Here is a 19,518-nt window from a genome sequence, read left to right as displayed (position 1 = left end):
ACAGCCAATCTCATAATTTTGGAGCATTTGGGGTTGGCAGTACTGCAAATTCCCACCCAGACGCCTGTTCCCGCAGACTGTGTGCACAGCGGGGCCCAGAGCAGTGCAGATGCAGCAGCACCGCCAGGGGGAGTTTGTCCCTGTCACGGAGTGTGGGGGAGTCAGGGCCCTGCACCCCCCACTTCCTGCGATTCACCGTGACTGTCATCCAGCCAGTAATACAGAAGATTTATTAGCCGACAGGAACACAGTCCCAAGCGGCGCTTGTAGGCACAACCAGGACCCCTCAATCAAGTCCTTCTGGGGGTTCAGGGAGCTTAGACCCCAGCTTGGCGTTCCCTGCGTTGCACCATCCAGCCCAAACTGAGGGTATGGCTACACTTACAACTTCAAAGCGGCGCCAGCATTGGGAGAGAGCTCTCCCAGCGCTGCAGGTCCTCCACCTCCCCGAGAGGATTGGGGTGTTTTTTCACACCCCTGAGCGAGACAGTTGCAGGGCTGTGAAGCGCCAGTGTAGCCAAGCCCCGAAACTAAAAAAGTTCCTCCAGCCGCTTTCTCCCCCCAGCTCCTCCTCCCTTTGTTCAGTCCCCCGGGCAGAAGGTGTCACTTCTCCCCACCCCCTCCTGGCTCAGGTTACAGCTCAGGGAGCTTCCTTCCCCTCCCCAGTGTAACTCCCCTGCAACATTCCCAGGTCAAATCCGCCCGCTCCCTGCTCCGGCACAGTCCCAGGTGTGGAGGTGGCGCTGAGGGCCAGAGAAGCCCCTTAGGGTGATCCATGGTGGGAACAGCTGGGAGGCCGAGCTGTGCCTGACCCATGGAGACTGAACCCCCCACTCTGGGGTGCCTGGGGGTGGCAGGTCTCAGGGCCTTGGAGGTGGGGGAGGAGGAAGCTCAGAACTTCTCCCAGTGGGGCCAGCCCCAAACCTTCCCCTGGGACTAAATGTACCCAGACAAACCAGCAACCTCCCCCACACACCCGGCCTGCCCCATCCGGCAGCAGGGGGTCAAGGCACCGGGGAAGGGGATGGAGGGTCCCAGGCCCGTTGCTGGGGGTCCTGCTCTGGTGGGGGCTGGTCCCTGGGCCGGCCCCGCTCTCCAGCTGCCCCGGGGCCATGGCAGGCGCTGGCGAGTCCTGCAGCCCGACCCCAGGCCCTGCTCTGCCCCCTGCGAGGGAGAAGTAGGGAACTGAGCCCTGCTGGGGCCGGCTCTGCCTGGCGACTGATGATGCTACCCAGCCCCGGTGCTGCCTGGCCCCTGGGCTGGGGAGGCCCAATCCCCAGGGCTGTGGGCAGCGTCCCGGGGCTGGTGCTGGGAGCTGGGCAGAGAAGGTCTCAGTCTGGGGGGACCCGATGAGTTTCCAGGTTTCTCCCTCCTGAGCAGCGATGGGGGCAGGTCGGATCCTGGGGGCCGGGGGCCGCTGGGCTGGGGCTCTGCTGGTGACACTGACGGTGCTGAGAACCCACCTGGCTCATTGCACGGAGCCCCCAGGTGAGCAGAGACCCCAGCGCCCCGGGGAGCCCCGTGCTGGGCAGCACTGGGTGTATGGGGGGGGAGGGGTCAAACCCCAGCGCTCCAGTCAGGGCCGGCTCCAGACCCCAGCGCGCCAAGCGCGCGCGTGGGGCGGCATTTTAAGGGGAGGGCGGCAGGCAGCTCCGGCGGACCTTCCGCAGTCATGACTGCGGCGGGTGCGCTGGTCCCGCGGCTCCTGTGGACCTCCCGCAGGCATGACTGCGGAAGCTCCACCGTAGGCGCGGGACCAGCGGTCCCTCTGCATGCACGTCTGCGGGAGGTCCCGCGGAGGCGTGGGACCGGCGCCCAGCAGCGCGAGCAGCGCGGCGCGCCACCCTGCTTGGGGCGGCGGAATCCGTAGAGCCGCCCCTGGCTCCAGGGAGCCCCGTTCTGGGCAGCGCTGGGTGTATCTGGGGGGTCGGACCCCAGCGCCCCGGGGAGCCCCGTCCTGGGCAACACTGGGTGTATCGGGGGGGGTCAGACCCCAGCGCCCCGGGGAGCCCTGTCCTGGGCAGCGCTGGGTGTATCCGGGGGGGTCAGACCCCAGCGCCCCGGGGAGCCCCGTCCTGGGCAACACTGGGTGTATCGGGGGGGGTCAGACCCCAGCGCCCCGGGGAGCCCCGTTCTGGGCAGCGCTGGGTGTATCTGGGGGGTCGGACCCCACACACCCTGCGGCTCATGTCCCAGGTGGGTGCTGGGTGTATCTGTGAGGTTCAGTTTGGATTGGACGACCCCACGTGCCCCAGGGATCCGCATGCTGGGCGGATGCTGGGTGTATCTAGGGGATCAGACCCCACATGCCCTGCGGAGCCGCATCTTGGTCACGAGTGTATTGGGGGAATCGGACCCTACTCACCCCTGGGTGCCCTGTGCCAGGCAGCCACCAGGCGTATCAGGGGAATTGGACCCCACGCACCCCGGGGAGTCCTGTCCTGGGCAGGCGCTGGGTATATCAGGGAGGATCAGCCCCATATGCTCTGGCGAGACCCCATCCATGCAGACAGCAGATGTATGGGGGGGAATTGGACCCCATGCACCCCGGGGAGTCCTGTCCTGGGCAGGTGCTGGGTGTCGGTCCCTGTCTTTCCTCCATGAGCTCCAGCTGCTCCTGTGGTGTTTGGGGGGATCCCAGGGTGGGCAGGGGAGGGGCCATGGGGACCAGGCCCCTCCCATGGGGGTGAGACACAATGCACAGAATTGTTCCCTTTTACACCCCCTGCCCTGGGGAACCTGGAGTGAACCCACATTAACAGGCTGCTCCAGAGCCAGACCCTGGGGCCTTCCCCTGCCCCACAGTGACCGGCCCCCAGGCCCCGTGTCAGGGCCCCTGGCCTGGCTCCCAGCTCCCCTGCACCTCCCCCATCTGTGCTGTGCCCCCCCCGTGACTCAGTGTCCCCGCACCGTGTGCCCCACCCTGCCCCCCATTTCTCTGCTGTGCCTCCTGCCCCTCCCCTCCCCCTGGGCTCCCCGCTGAGTTTGCCCCCGGCCCCCAAATTGCCCCTCCCCCCCGTCTCCCCATGTTTCTTTCATTTCCCCCCCCCCCCCCGCCTTCCTGCGGTTCCCGTCGGCGCCCAGTGGATCCAGGTTGGTGCCGGGGGTGTCCCGGGGCTCTGGTTGCCCCCCCCACCACCCGAACCCCGGGGCAGGGGGCGGGTCCCTGAGCCCAGCCCGTCTCCCCCCCCCCCAGCGCCTTTCCTGTACCAGACGAAGGACGAGTGTCACTTCACCAACGGCACCGAGCGGGTCCGGTATCTGTACCGGGACATCTACAATGGGCGGCAGGACGTGCACTTCGACAGCGACGTGGGGGTGCATGTGGCGGACACGGAGCTGGGGCAGCCGGACGCCGAGTATTGGAACAGCCAGCCCGAGATCCTGGCGGACAGGCGGGCTGCGGTGGACAAGTGCCGGCACAACTACTGGGTGAACAAACCTTTCACCATCGACCGGAGAGGTGAGTGCAGGGGGGTGGGGCCAGGACAGGTGCGGGAGGGTGAGTGCGGGAGATGGGCGGGGGGCCCTGCTGCTCCGGCGTCACGGGCAGGGGGCAGGGCACAGACAGCAGGGGTGGGGTCACGGTTAGGGGCAGGGCAGGGGCGGGGTCACCCAGCGGCAGGTGCGGGAGGGAACCAGCGTCTGGGACCGGCCAAGATCATGTCCCGGGTCTGGCTGCGGCGCCCCCTGTCTGCAGCGCGCAGAGCCCCAGGCCCGGGTCAGTCCCTGGGGGGTAGCTGACGCCTCCCCCTTCCCAGCCCCCCCCCACTCCTCTGAGGGGTTCAGCTCCCAGCGCCCCCCCCAGACAATCTGGGGCAGGCGGCAGCTGCTGCGGCTCCTAACCCCCTTCCTTGGCTCTGGGGGCCAGATGATGGGGCAGAACTTCCCACCCCCCAACCCCACCCCTCCCCCCTCAGGGTGCCCCCTGGCTGGGGGGTGGGAGCAGCCCCTGGGCTGAGACCCCGTCTGCCTGGGCCCCAAGGATCAGACAGTCCCTGGCTCTGTCCCCAGGGGGGTGACAGGACGTGACTCCCCTCGGGCCCTTTCTGCCGGAGCCTGCCCAGGGCAACGGGGGGCAGGAGAGAACCAGCCCCACCCCGGGGCAGTGAGAGGGGAACGGGATGGCCAGGGAATCGGACCCCACACACCACGGGGAGCCCTGTCTGTCCTGGACATGTACTGGGGAACGGGACCCACACATCCGGGGTGCCCTGCCCCAGGCAGCTGCCAGGTGTATCGGGGGGTTGGATGCCCTGTCCTGGAAAGGTGCCATGTGTATGGTTGGGGGGATTGGACACCACACACCCTGGGGAGCATCGCCTTAGGCAGGTGCTGGGCATATTGGGGGGGGATATTTCCCTGGGGGGGGCACCTGTTCTCTCTGAGCCCCCCTCCATCTCCAGACCCTTTCCCAGCCCCTCTCTCTGTCCCCAGTTCAGCCTAAGGTGAAAGTTTCCCCCACGAAATCGGGGTCCCAGCTCCACCCCGACCTGCTGGTTTGCTCCGTGACGGGGTTTTACCCCTCGGGGATCGAGATCAAGTGGCTGAAGAACGGGCAGGAGCAGACGGCCGGGGTGGTGTCCACGGAGCTGCTCCAGAACGGAGACTGGACCTTCCAGATCCTGGTGATGCTGGAGATGAGCCCCCGGCGCGGGGACGTCTACACCTGCCAGGTGGAGCACGTCAGCCTGCGGGGGCCCCTCGCCGTGCACTGGGGTAAGAGTGCTGGGTCACCCAGCCCCCACGAATACCAGCCCAAGGCAAGACTTCAAAGCGCTGTCTGCTGTGGCCTTTGATTCTGTTTCATGTTAATTATGTTCCTGTGGGTTCAGCTCTGGGCTACAGTCTCTAGTTCAACAACGTTAATGCTGTTTGTTCTGGATCTAGAGCCCGTAGGAACACATGGGACCATGTATCAGAGGGGGAGCCGTGTTAGTCTGGTTCTGTAAAAGCAGCAAAGAGTCCTGTGGCACCTTATAGACTAACAGACGTTTTGCAGCATGAGCTTTCGTGGGTGAATACCCACTTGCATCCGAAGAAGTGGGTATTCACCCACGAAAGCTCATGCTGCAAAACGTCTGTTATTCTATAAGGTGCCACAGGATTCTTTGCTGCTTTTACATGGGACCATAGCCACCTAACACGTACACAAGCGTCTGTCTGTCTTTTAGCAGCTTTATTAGGGTTACCAACAAAGTTATAAATGTCACAGCACATACAACCCCTAAAGATAAGTACCACGTACTAATTACACCTACACCTACACCTAGTACCACATACTAGTCACATCCTCCTAGAGATGGTTTTAGTCTGTTGCCCTCTCATGGATTGACCATCAATACACTGGAGCGGTTCCTGCTGGAGTTTTCCATAGGAAGCTCGATTTTCCTGCTCTGAGCACTTTAAAGTATTTATTGATAACTTTGATTTTATTTAAAACTTTAATTTCACTTCCTCATTTTTATACTCCATGTGCGGAGTTGAAATCCAGGGTGCTGCGTTAGTTGCTCCTGCAATGCATTGAGGTGGGGTGTGCTGACTGTTCAATATCCTGGAACTCATTTGCTGCTGTCATAGGTCTCACCCCCACTTAGAGCTGTTGGGTTCCAAAATGGGGACCTGCATTGACTCCCCTAAACTAAAATCCTAGTTTAGATCTGGTAAAAGCTGCCACCACCCAATAATGTACGTGTATTGGGACACAGTCCTTCCCCAAAATCCTTGGGGATCCCAAGAGCCCCAAATCCATGGAGTTCTTACACCTAGGAGAAATAAACCATTCCCCCCCTGCTTCCTCCCCGCTCCCTTTTCCTATGAGAGATACCGGGATCCAACTACAGAGGGATGCCGTCCTCCTCCCTCCTCCCCTTTCCCTGAGAATTTACCCAAGGAAAGATCAACCAAGTCCTTAACAGAAAAGATTTATTAAAGAATAAAAAGAAAGTAACTGTCTCTGTAGTACCAAGATAGAACAATACCCAGGGTCTAAACTTATCAATCTCTGGAGAGAATCCCCCCTCCTTTCTTTCTCAGTAAAAGCAATAACAGTACAGAATTAAAGAAATTCTATAGCAAAACACAGAATTGCAAATACAGAAATAAAAGTATAAGAATACTAGTTCCTTGCTAATACTCACTAGCTTGAATAGAAGAATTTATTGCAGAAACCTGGGAGGACTTGATTAAGATGTCTGGACTCCCTTAATTCCCAAGAGAGACTCTCTAAAAACAAAGAACAGAAAAAAAAACTTCCCTCCACAGGGATTTGAAATTATCTTGTCCCTGATTGGTCCTCTGGTCAGGTGTCCACAGGTACTGCTTGTTAACCCTTTACAGGTCGAAAAAAAACCTTAACCCTTAACTAACTGTTTATGACAGCTGCTGTCTTTCTTACATTTCAACGCTTGTGAGAATTTAGGTTCGGGGTAAAGTGCTGATCATGGCCACACTGGGAGCACTCTTCCAGAAGTGCTGAACTCATTATCTAAAGCTTATCGTTATATTCAAACCCGACAGGTGCCAATGGTAGAAAATCATTTTGCTTTGGGATTTACAGATTAATTAGATTAGGCATTTTGGAAACAACAGCTGTGACAGCTGGAGACACTTCATTTAATTTTTGATAATCAGTACATGCATCTGAAGACGTGGGGGGTTTTATGCACAAAAGCTTATGCCCAAATGAATCTGTTAGTCTTTAAGGTGCCACCGGACTCTTTGTTGTTTTGTGGCTACAGACTAACACGGCTACCCCCTGATAAAATGCCATGATCCATCTGGTTTTTGTACTGGCCAAACTGGAAAATTGCACATGGAAGTACACGCACGAATGGTTTCCTGTTGCAGCAGAGAGTCAATGCCTTTAGCAGTATAAGGTTTGGCCTGATTTGGAAAAGGGCACTGCTTTTATAGGGGGAATTTTCTTATAGACTCATAGACTCATAGACTTTAAGGTCAGAAGGGACCATTATGATCATCTAGTCTGACCTCCTGCACAATGCAGGGCACAGAATCTCACCCATCCACTTCTATAACAAACCCCTAGCCTATGTCTGAGTTATTGAAGTCCCCAAATTGTGGTTTGAAGACCTCAAGCTGCAGAGAATCCTCCAGCAAGTGACCCATGCCCCATGCTGCAGAGGAAGGCGAAAAACCTCCAGGGCCTCTGCCAGTCTGCCCTGGAGGAAAATTCCTTCCCGACCCCAAATATGGTGATCAGTTAAACCCTGAGCATGTGGGCAAGACTCACCAGCCAGCACCCAGGAAAGAATTCTCTGTAGTAACTCAGATCCCAACCCATCTAACATCCCATCACAGACCACTGGGCATACTTACCTGCTGATAATCAAAGATCAATTGCCAAATTAATTGCCAAAATTAGGCTATCCCATCATACCATCCCCTCCATAAATTTATCAAGCTTAGTCTTAAAGCCAGATGTGTCTTTTGCCCCCACTACTCCCCTTGGGAGGCTGTTCCAGAACTTCACTCCTCTAATGGTTAGAAACCTTCGTCTAATTTCAAGTCTAAACTTCCTAGTGTCCAGTTTATATCCATTTGTTCTTGTGTCCACATTGTTACTAAGCTTAAATAATTCCTCTTCCTCCCTAATATTAATCCCTCTGATATATTTATAAAGAGCAATCATATCCCCCTGTCACGGAGTGTGGGGGAGTCAGGCCCTGTACCCCCGGGCTCCCTGCCGATTCACCAGGACTCTCAGCCAGCCAGTAAAGCAGAAGGTTTATTTAGACGACAGGAACACAGTCCAGGACAGGTCTTGCAGGCACAGATAACTGGATCCCCCCGGTTAGGTCCATCTTGGGGCCTCACAGCCCCCCTCGGGGATCAGAGCCCTCTCTCCCTGCTTCCCCTCTTTCCCCAGCCAACTTCAGTCTCCCCAGCCCCCTCCGGCCCCTCCTCTCTCCTCCGCTTCTTTCCCGGGCCAGGAGGTCACCTGACCCCTTTGTCTCCAACACCTTTAGCCAGCACCTTTGCAGGGAGGGGCCCGGCCATCAGTTGCTAGGAGACAGAGTGTCAGGCATTTGCTGCATGGGCTTTTGCTGCTAGATACTTAGGATCTGTACCCAGTCCCCAGTACGAACAGTCCCACTTCGTCACACCCACCTCAACCTTCTTTTGGTTAGGCTGAACAAGCCAAGCTCTTTCAGTCTCCTTTCATAAGACAGGTTTTCCATTCCTCGGATCATCCTAGTAGCCCGTCTCTGAACCTGTTCCAGTTTGAATTCATCCTTCTTAAACATGGGAGACCACAACTGCACCCAGTATTCCAGATGAGGTCTCACCAGTGCCTTGTATAATGGTACTAACACCTCCTTATCTTTGCTGGAAATACCTCGCCTGATGCATCCTAAAACCGCATTAGCTTTTTTAACAGCCATATCACATTGGCGGCTCATAGTCATCCTGTGATCAACCAATACTCCGAGGTCCTTCTCCTCCTCTGTTACTTCCAACTGATGCGTCCCCAATTTATAACTAAAATTCTTGTTATTAATCCCTAAATGCATGACCTTGCACTTTTCACTATTAAATTTCATTCTATTACTATTACTCCAGTTTACAAGGTCATCCAGATCTTCCTGTATGATATCCCGGTCCTTCTCTGTGTTGCCGGCTCAAAGGGCCCGAGGCGGAGCAACAGCAGGGTTCGTTGCCCGGTGTGCGTCGCACTGATTGACACACCAGGGTGGAGAAGCAAAACCAGGTTTATTTGAGCCCAAATAAGGTGCCAGGGAGAAAAAGCATCTCAAATCCTGCACACCCGCGCGCAGGCGGGGTCCCAGCATTTATACCCCCCTTGTTTGTGTAAGCCTTTTGTTTGGTTTTCCCCCTCACCCCTCCCTTCCCAACAGCAGTTACTTTAAACATTACATTTCAGCGTGTTAGAAAAGTTCCCATTCGCATGCTTATCTTTGGCCTTCACAGCACAAACGCATACAGATTTTCCTCCCCCTTCTCCCCCTCCTCCCCGCCGCTTCTGCTGTTTTAAACTCCTGCATCTGCAAGCTGAGACAGCTGACAGTTACACATTTTGCTTGCTGTCTGTTAGCATCTTAGGCTGGCTAAAGTTCACAGCATGGAAGACCTCTGGTTCACTCAGGCCTGCAGTCACAACTTTGGTTTACTTAGGCCTAGTGACACCAACAATTCCCCCCTTTGAGAATACTCAACAAACTTTTGGCGAGTTTTCTCAAACTTTAAAGACAAAAAGCAATGAAGCAAGTTCTGCAGAAATATTTACAACTGTTCTTTTGAGCTTAGTCACCCCCAACCCAGGAATGAACGCATGGACAAAAGAGTGGAATGTTCATTTAACAACTAAGGGATTGGGGCACTGACTATAAATCAGGTAGGTATACCAAGTGGTTTAATTTCCCAGATGTCCCGGTGAATAATTCAGTCCCATATGCATCCTCCCCATGGACCCAGCAGGATTCGGTATGTGGGAGCCCAAACCCACCCTAACCGGTCCATATGCTTGGAAGGAGCACTGGGAATGTCCACACTTCCATCCAGAAAGTGTCCAAGTATGTCTCCATGACCACAGATCAGATGGTACTCCTGATGCGTCTGTAAGGGCAGTGGGCCAAGTCTGGTGCTCAAGATCACTCGAAATCGTGAATTTCTAAACATACTAGATCCCACTGCAATGCCTTCCCAGCCTCAGTGATATTCAATACCATCTCTGTCAGTAACTTCTGGGCCATAGAACTAAGGGTGGAAATGACATGTAACTCACCAACTCCAGCCTGTACTTAAGATAGCTGAGCTTCAAAAATAAGGCTAGTGGCCTTTTCTAGTTGGCCCAATTTCTTATCATATTCTTGGCTTTTAAGAATATTCCAAATGGCTGCTGTACTAGTGGCCCCTAGCCCACAGGGATTTGGTCAATTCTCTTTCTTTCCAGAGGAAATAACCCAGGCCCTCTGTTGTGCTAATCTAATGGCAGCCCCTTGTGAGCAGTCTGGGTATGTAGAAGTGATTTGAAAACCTGATAAGGGCAATGTCATTTAAAATCCAATTAGGGAGGGCAATACATGCCGAAGGATTTATCCAAAACACAGGGCACAGCCTGTAGAATAAACCCCAAAATCCAATCAATACCACATGCCCAAACATGGGTCCCACAAATTTCTTCCTGCCAGTGTATAAGTCTTCGTTTCTTCACCAGGGTCAGTTCTCAATGTCCTTTTAGTCAGGAATTCCTGGACTTTGGCAATGTCAGTGGAGTGAGTGTTTCTTCTTCTTTCCCGAAGCAGTCGTGGTTCAGCATCCTTGTCCTTTTTCCCTGCTGTCCAGAAGCACAGTAGAACTAGAAGAAAGAATAGGCTAATCATCAGTAGGAAAATTCTCCTGGGGTGGAGGGGTCTTTTTGCAGTGAGAATCCTGGGTCCAAGCAGTCAGTCTTTGGCACTGCACAGCGGTGTTGGTAGTCAGCAGGACTTGGAAAGGGCCTTTCCAGCGTGGAGCCAAGGCAGTCTTTCGTTGATGGATCTTTATGTAGACCCAGTCTCCTGGTTCCAACGAGTGGCAAGGTTGCACAGGATCCTTCGGTAGTGCTTCCTTCACCTGTGTATAAAAAGACTTAACACATTTCATTAGTGCCTGACAATACTTAAGCATTATGTCATCCATCAAATGAATGTCCATCTGAGCTAGGGTCAGTGGGGGTGCAGCTGGTAGTCGCATTGGGCATCCTGTCAAAATTTCATGAGGGCTGAGTCCAGTCTTTCGATTGGGAATGGCTCTTATACTCATCAGTGCCAAAGGAAGGGCATCTGGCCACTTTAAGTTTGTCTCAGCACAAATCTTGGCCAGTTTATTTTTAAAAAATCCCGTTCTGGCGTTCCACTGTCCCAACAGACTATGGGTGATGAGGGCAGTGAAGGTTGTGTTGGATCTGCAAAGCTGCACATAACTCCTTTACAATCTGTCCAGTAAAATCAGTTCCACGATTACTGTTGATACTCACAGGGATGCCAAAACGTGGTACAAAATCTTTAAGCAAAATTTCACAACAGTCCTGGCATCTGCTTTCCTGCAGGAAAAAGCTTTAACCCAATTGGTAAATACATCAACTAAAACTAGTACATATCCATAACCACAACATTTAGACATTTGAATAAAATCAATCTGAATATTTACAAAAGGTCCCCAAGGAGGGGGTGGGCTGCCCGGTGCACACCAATCTCGTTTAACTGCAGCAACCATCCCCCCCTTTCCTTGGTAGTCAGCCAAGTCTTAGCTGTGAGCGGTGTCCTTGACTGGGGCCAGCGCCTTATCCTTATGCTTGTTTTAACCTACAAAGGAAACTTTCACTCTTCACTCATACACCTTCTTCCATACCATGAACACATAAACATTGCTGTTATACAGTACATTAGTCTTATTAATCAATGTATGCCACATATACCCTTTCACAAAAATAACCTTATTACAGAGGTTTAAAACAAACCAGGACAAGCACACCCACTTTGAGAAGTTTACTTAATATAACCTCTAGTCCGATAGTTTCCCACAATCCCCAGCCCTTGCTTTTAAAGACTGTTGGTATGCAAATTTTAATAACAATTTTCACTTAAAAGATTTGGCCAATGTAGTTTCTTTCCCAAACACTTTGTATTCTAAGTTGAACAGAACCAGTATCTGCATTTCAATCCAACCCTTCCACTTGATTTTAAATCAGACCATCCCACAAAAATATTAAACACAACAATTCTGGCCACAAGACAAACACCACAAGACAGAACATAGAACACAAAACATAATTGTTACTCTGTCAGTAAATGCATAATATGTTGAATGCTGTTCAGCTGGCATTAGTTTTCTTTGATTATCTGAAAGACAAAAACAGATCTACCCCTTCTGGGCAGTCAATCATTACTTAAAATATACAAATACTCTTGTTGATTTTAGGCAAAACAGGAGAATTACCCCATATTTTCTTTGCCTGAATTTATTTACAAACATTTCAAAGACACCAAAAACTTTTCTCTTTAGCATTTTTACAAAGTTCAACTGCTGTTCCCTCCAGCAACTACAGAGTTAACTTTTCACCTTCCCTTAAAAATCACTTGCTTTTCCCTTTCAACAGCCACTTACCAATTCAAATCACCATTTCAAATATCCTCCTTAGTATTTGAAATTCTCATGCTTATACTCACTTACTTCTTCCATCCACTACACCCCCAGAAGTTTCCAACCTGTTCTCCAATCTCTCTGTCTGTTGCCTGCCCGCCTGGGCCCGATCCTGCTTTTCTCGCTGAACCGTCCCTTTCATAGGCACAAACTTGTTCCACTACCAGTTTAGCTAGGAGGGTGGACTTCTCAACTAGCCCCCACCCTTCTGGTCTTTTCCCTAAAACATTTTTACTTACAAGACTACCCGAGTCCTCCCTTGTAAGGCTTGCCACCTGGGCAAAAATACATGGCCATTGGGTAAAGGCCATTTACTTAACACACAATCCAAACCCCTTTAGGGGGTCTACCCAGAGACCCACCCATTTGTCTGCTGACACTGAAACAGAAAAGAAAATTACACAGAGAGCAGAGAAAATTACAGTCTAAGCCAGATTTTTCCTACTTCTATTACATTGTCCGGTACAGGGGGCGGGACAGAAGGATCTCAATACAACCTCAGAGCTTCATCGCACACATGGCTTCCACCCTGAGGAATTACGAACGAGAAGTTCAGTTCCGCCCACACACCTAACGCCCAAATGAACAGAGCAGAAAAACAACAGTAACCGGTTAAACAGAACAGAACCAGAACCAGATAGTGCACCAAAACCAGATAGTGTTTCCTTATTCTATTAGGGCTCACCTTTAATCATACAATCCTTATCATATAACACCAACAATACCAAATAAAGCAAACATAAAATAATAAGGGTAAAACAGATAGATGGTGTAAATTCTGCAGGGCTCCCCCATTATTAGTTGCTCACCAAACTGTGACAAATTTCTGTTACCAATTTATTCCTCATGTCAGGTGATCAGACTGACATTGCAGGAGGTTGGGAAGAAAACACACCATATAACCAAATTTTAAAGCTTCATTAAAAATAATAAAACAACAATGGAGAGTGTTGGGAACGCTCCCACATCACTCAGGAAAAATATAAATGCCCCAAGCCTTAAGCCACTTTAATACTCACACATGTCTAGACTGGCCACGTCTGTGTATAATGGTCAGAGAAGGGGGAATAGGTGGATGGGAGATTATCCTGTATACAGCTTGTCCAGAATTTCCAACATGCTTCTGCTCTTGGGAGGGCTGTTCTTTTACACCCTGGACTCTTCTGCGGCGTCTCTTTCAGAGATTCCAGTTCAGGTCAGCTGCCTGTCCGGCTTCAGGGTTGCAAAAACTGTTGGATCTCACTGAACCGTTAAGCTTTGCAAATGCAATCTCAGTTCTGTAACTTGTATTGCCTTTGGTTTGCCTCTGTCTCTATTTTTCCACAACCAGCTGGGGCTGAAAGCAGTTTTTCTTTGCACTTAGCATAGTCTGTGCTGGTTCTTGACCTTGAACACAAAGCAACTTTTCATCTCTGGGACAAGCTGAATTTCAAATTAACCCGTTCCTAGACAAATTGCTCACACTGTGTCAGAGGCTCTTCTTTGTGATTAAAAGCTCCTCTGAGATATATGATCTTATCTAGATTGAAGGTACCTTCTAATGGGCACTGTTTAGATGGATCTTCATGCATGTGAAGATTCCAATTCTTTAAATTCCTGCAGGTTTTAGGACCACAATGTACGTACATGTACTATGCTGGGGTACCCTTAGGGGGTGAGGTGGAATGTTTAGACTGTCCCTTACCCATTTTCCACTTACACACACAGAGAGGGTGCCCTGTCCGCGCTAGCGGCTCATAAACTAAGGATCTCTCCCTACAGGGCACTCACACAGGAGAGACTAACAGGGATGACCATGACTCTCCTACACCTCCCTTCAGCAAAGAGCGTCAGCTAGTCTCTGGGAGACGGCGCCGCTTACTCCGATTGCATCCAGTGAGATGATCAGACTGTCAGTAGCCCACACAGAAAGAAAGGGGGGGAGGGAAGATGGGTTCTCACATTCCTAGACCCAGGCAGCTTCCTCGCCGGACGATGCCAGGCCGAGTCAGCCCACCGTGGGTCGGATCTCCTAAAGATCCACTAGTTACCGGGCTTGCGTTAGAATACTCCTGATCATTAGCAATCACTTCACAGGGTAGTCTGGGCGTCTTCCGGTAACGGACACTCACACTGGTATACACACACACACACACACACACACACACACACACACACACCCCAAGGCCATTATTTCCTATTACCACGATGCATCTTATCTTGCTGCACAGTCAATAAGTTCAGATGGCATGAGCCCAACAGAGACAGACGTCCGCACGGACAGTTCTCCTCCCAGTGCAGCTCTGGGGCATATGATGGGGGATTTTTTACAAGAGCTCTCTGTACAAACAGCTTCAGAAGCTACCCATTCGCTGACAAAACAGAAGTAATTGAAGGATCATGTTGTAATTAAGTGATCCTTCTGGTGGCCACCTTTCCTGGTCCTCTAACTGATACTGAGGCCAGTCTACTGTACAAAATCTTTTCAGTTTACTTTTACTCATTGGATCCAAACCAAATACCTTCCAATTTGCTAGAATGCATTCTAGGGGCGTACACCTTGCCCTACTAACCTTACCCTCTCCTTGCCCCATACCATGGGCTTGCCCTTGACCCACTATAGGACGCTCTCTCGTCTAGTGGGAATTACAACGGCTGGGCGTCCCGAGCCTCAGGCAAAAGTCCACACCACTGGACTGTTCCTACCTTATCCACAGGACCGGTTCCTCACCGTCGCCCACAGCTGCTTCTCCACTATCTGAGCGCGTTGCACCGTTGTGTCCTCCAAGGTCGGCCTGACGCGTCTCTGCCGAGGCCCCCGGTAAAGGCACCGGTGCGCGCTAGGCGTCGGCTGTGACCATCGTCCACCGGCCATTGGAGGAGTCCGGGCAAGGCACAATTTTGCCTCGAGCCCACCCAGGGACGCCAAAACTGTTGCCGGCTCAAAGGGCCCGAGGCGGAGCAAGAGCAGGGGTTCGTTGCCCGGTGTGCGTCGCACTAATTAACACACCAGGGTGGAGAAGCAAAACCAGGTTTATTTGAGCCCAAATAAGGTGCCAGGGAGAAAAAGCATTCTCAAATCCTGCACACCCGCTCGCAGGCGGGATTCCAGCATTTATACCCCCCTTGTTTGTGTAAGCCTTTTGTTCGGTTTTCCCCCTCACCCCTCCCTTCCCAACAGCAGTTACTTTAAACATTACATTTCAGCGTGTTAGAAAAGTTCCCATTCGCATGCTTATCTTTGGCCTTCACAGCACAAACGCATACAGATTTTCCTCCCCCCTCTCCCCCTCCTCCCCGCCGCTTCTGCTGTTTTAAACTCCTGCATCTGCAAGCTGAGACAGCTGACAGTTACACATTTTGCTTGCAGTCTGTTAGCATCTTAGGCTGGCTAAAGTTCACAGCATGGAAGACCTCTGGTTCACTCAGGCCTGCAGTCACAACTTTGGTTTACTTAGGCCTAGTGACACCAACATCTGTGTTAGCAATACCTCCCAGCTTTGTGTCATCCGCAAACTTTATTAGCACATTCCCGATTTTTGTGCCAAGGTCAGTAATAAAAAGGTTAAATAAAATTGGTCCCAAAACTGATTCCTGAGGAACTCCACTAGTAACCTCCTTCCAGCCTGACAGTTCACCTTTCAGTACAACCCGTTGTAGTCTCCCCTTTAACCAGTTCCTTATCCACCTTTCAATTTTCATATTTATCCCCATCTTTTCCAATTTAACTAATAATTCCCCATGTGGAACCGTGTCAAATGCCTTACTGAAATCGAGGTAAATTAGATCCACTCCATTTCCTTTGTCTAAAAAATCTGTTACTTTCTCAAAGAAGGAGATCAGGTTGGTTTGGCACAATCTACCTTTTGTGAAACCATGTTGTATTTTTTCCCAATTACCATTGACCTCAATGTCCTTAATTACCCTCTCCTTCAAAAAATTTTCCAAGACCTTACATACTACAGATGTCAAACTAACAGGCCTATAGTTACTCAGATCACTTTTTTTTCCTTTCTTAAAAATAGGAACTATGTTAGCAACTCTCCAGTCGTATGGTACAACCCCTGAGTTTACCGATTCATTAAAAATTCTTGCTAATGGGCTTGCAATTTCATGTGCCAGTTCCTTTAATATCTTCTATAATTGTAACAGTTACATCCATATTTTTACATGTGTGCTTGTGTTTAGCAAAAGCATCAACCCTACTCACAATTTTTAGAGCACTTCTACGAGCCCAAATCTATTGACCTGGGCTGGGAGCGTCTGTTCTCTGTGTCTCACAGCACAAGGACAAGGGGACACTCAGTGGAATGGAAAGGGGCAAATTCACACCTGGTAAAAGGAAAGACGTTTCCCACACACTGTGTAATTAGCCTGTGGAACTCACTGCCACAGGGTGTCACTGAGCCCAAGAACTGAGCAAGGTTCACAAAGGGATTGGCCATTTTTGTGGCTCACAGGAGTATCCAGGGCTAGACTAGTTCATGCTGACAATGGGCAGGAATATCCAACCTTGCGCTGCAGGGACTGAGCCGAGCTCTGGTGATCCCAGACCAGGAGGAGCTCTGAGGTGGGGCAGATTCTCCCAAAGCTGCTCCTGCAGGCCCTGGCCCCTGGCTCTGCCCCGGCCAGTGCCGGTCACTGGCGCAGACGGGAGCCCGGCCCGGAGGCCCCTGGCTCTGCCCCGGCCGGCGCCGGTCACTGGAGCGGACAGGAGCCCGGCCCGGAGGCCCCTGGCTCTGCCCGGCCGGCGCCGGTCACTGGAGCGGACAGGAGCCCGGCCCGGAGGCCCTGGCTCTGCCCGGCCGGTGCCGGTCACTGGCGCAGACGGAGCCCACCCGGAGGCCCCTGGCTCTGCCCGGCCGGCGCCCGGTCACTGGAGCGGACAGGAGCCCGGCCCGGAGGCCCCTGGCTCTGACCAGGCCAGCGCCGGTCACTGGCGCAGACGGGACCCCACCCCGGAGGCCCCTGGCTCTGACCCGGCCGGCGCTGGTCACTGGCACAGACGGGAACCCGGCCCGGAGGCCCCTGGCTCTGACCCGGCCGGCGCCGGTCACTGGCACAGACGGGAGCCCGGCCTGGAGGCCCCTGGCTCTGCCCCGGCCGGCGCCGGTCACTGTAGCAGACGGGAGCCCGGCCCGGGGACCCCTGGCTCTGACCCGGCCCGTTCCATGTCCCTGTTTCAGAGGCGCAGTCTGACTCCGCCAGGAGCAAGATGCTGACGGGGGTCGGGGGCTTCGTGCTGGGGCTGATCTTCCTGGCGCCCGGACTCCTCATCTACCTGAAGAATAAGAAAGGTGAACGGCTCCGGGCGGGGGCGGGGCACCAGGGTGTCTCTGGGGGGATGTGGGGCTGGGGGGGCTCAGGGGAATCCGGGCCTGGCTGCAGGCTCCCCCCTCTCTCTCCCTCCAGCTGGAGCTGCTCAGAGCCTGGCAGGGGCCTCCCAGCTTCTCCTCTCCTGGGCCCGGGGCTGGGTCAGACCCTCCCCCCTCCTAGGGCAGGGGCAGAGCCGGGGCCATGGGGAGATCTCAGTGTGGGGCCCTGGGGCCAGGCTGGGAGCTCCCGCTCTCCCCTCCCCCGGCCGAGCCCCTAGGGTGGGACAGACCCAGACCCCTCGCAGTGCAGGGAGCTGCCCCTGCCCCGGGGCTCAGAGCGTTTCCGTCCCCTCCCCCGGGGCAGGGATCCTGGGACAGGGATTTACAGTAATAACGGGGGAGGGGGGAACCCCAGGTCTGGGGGCCGGAGGGGGCTGGGTTCCTAGTGGGGGGCGTTCCATGCCGTGGGGCAGGGGCTGGAGCTCTGACCCCCAGGAACCGGCTCCCCCTGCCCAGGGCTCTGACCATGTTTCTCTCTGTTTTTCAGGGCGCCCCGTTCCCCAACCTGCAGGTAATTTCAATCCCCCTCCCCCGTTACACCCGCCTCCCCCCACACTGAGCACAGGCTGCCTGGGGCACCCGTGGGGCGGCTGCTTCTGCCCCTCGGCCCGTGACACCCGCCCGGCTCAGCCCCTGGGCAGCTGGGCAATGGGGCGCTGGCCCCACGGAGGAGGAGGCTGCGGCTCCCTCGGTCCCCGTTCAGGCCGATCCCCGAGCTGCTCCCGGGGGCAGAGGGTCCTGGGTCCTGCCGAGCATCACCCAGCCCTGCGGCTGCCAGGCAGAGTCCCTGGGGTGCCCTGGGGCCTGGCAGAGAAAATCTCCTGTCCGTCCCACCAGCCCCACGGCCAGGGGCTGATTTCTCTCCCCTCTCCCTGCAGGGCTCCTGCGTTAGATCCTGGGCGTCGGATCCCCCGGCCGGCAGGAGTTTCCGTCCGTCTGTCCCAGCCCCTCGCCCAGCCCGGAGAATGCAGAACCTGGGCCGGTCCCTTCCTGTCCCCGTCTGCTCCCCGTGCTCTGCCCGGCTCCAGCCCGCACTGCCCCCCCGGGGACCCGTCCCTGCCCCTCAGTCCCTGCAGGGCCCGGGGCGACCCCTCCTGCGTTAACCCTTTCCCTGCCCCAGCCCAGCCCCACGTTCCCTCTCGCTGACCCTGCTGCCCTCGGGGAAGCTTTGGGGGACGCTGCTCCGCAGCCTGGGGTGAGCCGGACAGGGGCCGGCGCAGTTAGAACTGCTGCACCCTAATAAATCATCCCAGCCCCCACCGGCTCTGTGCTCACTGCTCCCCCGGGGCCGGGACAGGGCTGGGGCAACTGGGCTCTGGCTGGGGGGGAGGGGACGCAGGGCACAGACCAGCTGCCCTGGGGAGGGGACTCCCCAGACACACCATGGGGCCATTCAGCGGCTGGAGGGATCGGGGTTGTGCTGGGGAGGGGCCTGGGCAGGGCCGGGTCTGACTGGAGGGAGGGGGCAGGACCCCAGAGGGGGGCTCTGGGGGTGGGGTGACTCCTGGGGGGGGGCGGTGGGTTTCCAGTCCCAGTGCAGACCGGTTCCTTCCCCAGGGGTGGGGGCAGCAGGGAGGAGGCCGTGGGGAGCGGGAGGCCCAAGCCCCTTTCCCAGGGGAGAGGCAGCTGCAGGAGGGGAGCCCAGCAGCTCGGACGCCCCGGCCTGGGGGGCAGAGACAGGGCTGGGCTGGGGGGGAGCCCTGTCAGTGAGCTGGGCTATGGGGCAGGGGAGCAGCTCAGGGATGGGGCAGGGCAGTTATTATCCAGGGGTCCGAACCCCCCAGGGAGTCAAAGCCCCATCCCCCTGTTGCCGGCACAGAGGGCCGAGGACAGCAACAGTGGGGGTTCGTTGCCCGGTGTGCGCCGCACTAATTAACACACCAGGGTGGAGAAGCAAAACCAGGTTTATTTGAGCCCAAATAAGGTGCCAGGGAGACATAGCAATCTCAAATCCTGCACACTGATACAAACAGCTCTCTCTCTTTATACATGATTTCAG

At 54.3% G+C, this 19,518-nt stretch overlaps 1 protein-coding gene across 1 annotated transcript in view; it reads left to right on the top strand.

Annotated features, from left to right (window-relative positions):
• LOC120394845 (H-2 class II histocompatibility antigen, E-S beta chain-like) overlaps positions 1-18,756 on the top strand; it is a 91,098-nt gene extending 72,342 nt beyond the window's left edge. Inside the window, exons 3-6 of the mRNA XM_039519005.1 lie at positions 4,438-4,719; positions 17,331-17,441; positions 18,007-18,030; positions 18,398-18,756. Of these exons, the coding sequence (XP_039374939.1) occupies positions 4,438-4,719; positions 17,331-17,441; positions 18,007-18,030; positions 18,398-18,411 (431 nt within the window). The 3' untranslated portion in view covers positions 18,412-18,756. The remainder of the gene's footprint in view (positions 1-4,437; positions 4,720-17,330; positions 17,442-18,006; positions 18,031-18,397) is intronic.
• Positions 18,757-19,518: the final 762 nt, after the last annotated feature.

Source organism: Mauremys reevesii, unplaced genomic scaffold (assembly GCF_016161935.1).
Source record: "Mauremys reevesii isolate NIE-2019 unplaced genomic scaffold, ASM1616193v1 Contig8, whole genome shotgun sequence".
NCBI classification, from domain to species: Eukaryota; Metazoa; Chordata; order Testudines; family Geoemydidae; genus Mauremys; species Mauremys reevesii.
The sequence above is the reverse complement of the archived record's forward strand: the minus strand, read 5'-3'. Positions and strand labels throughout refer to the sequence as shown.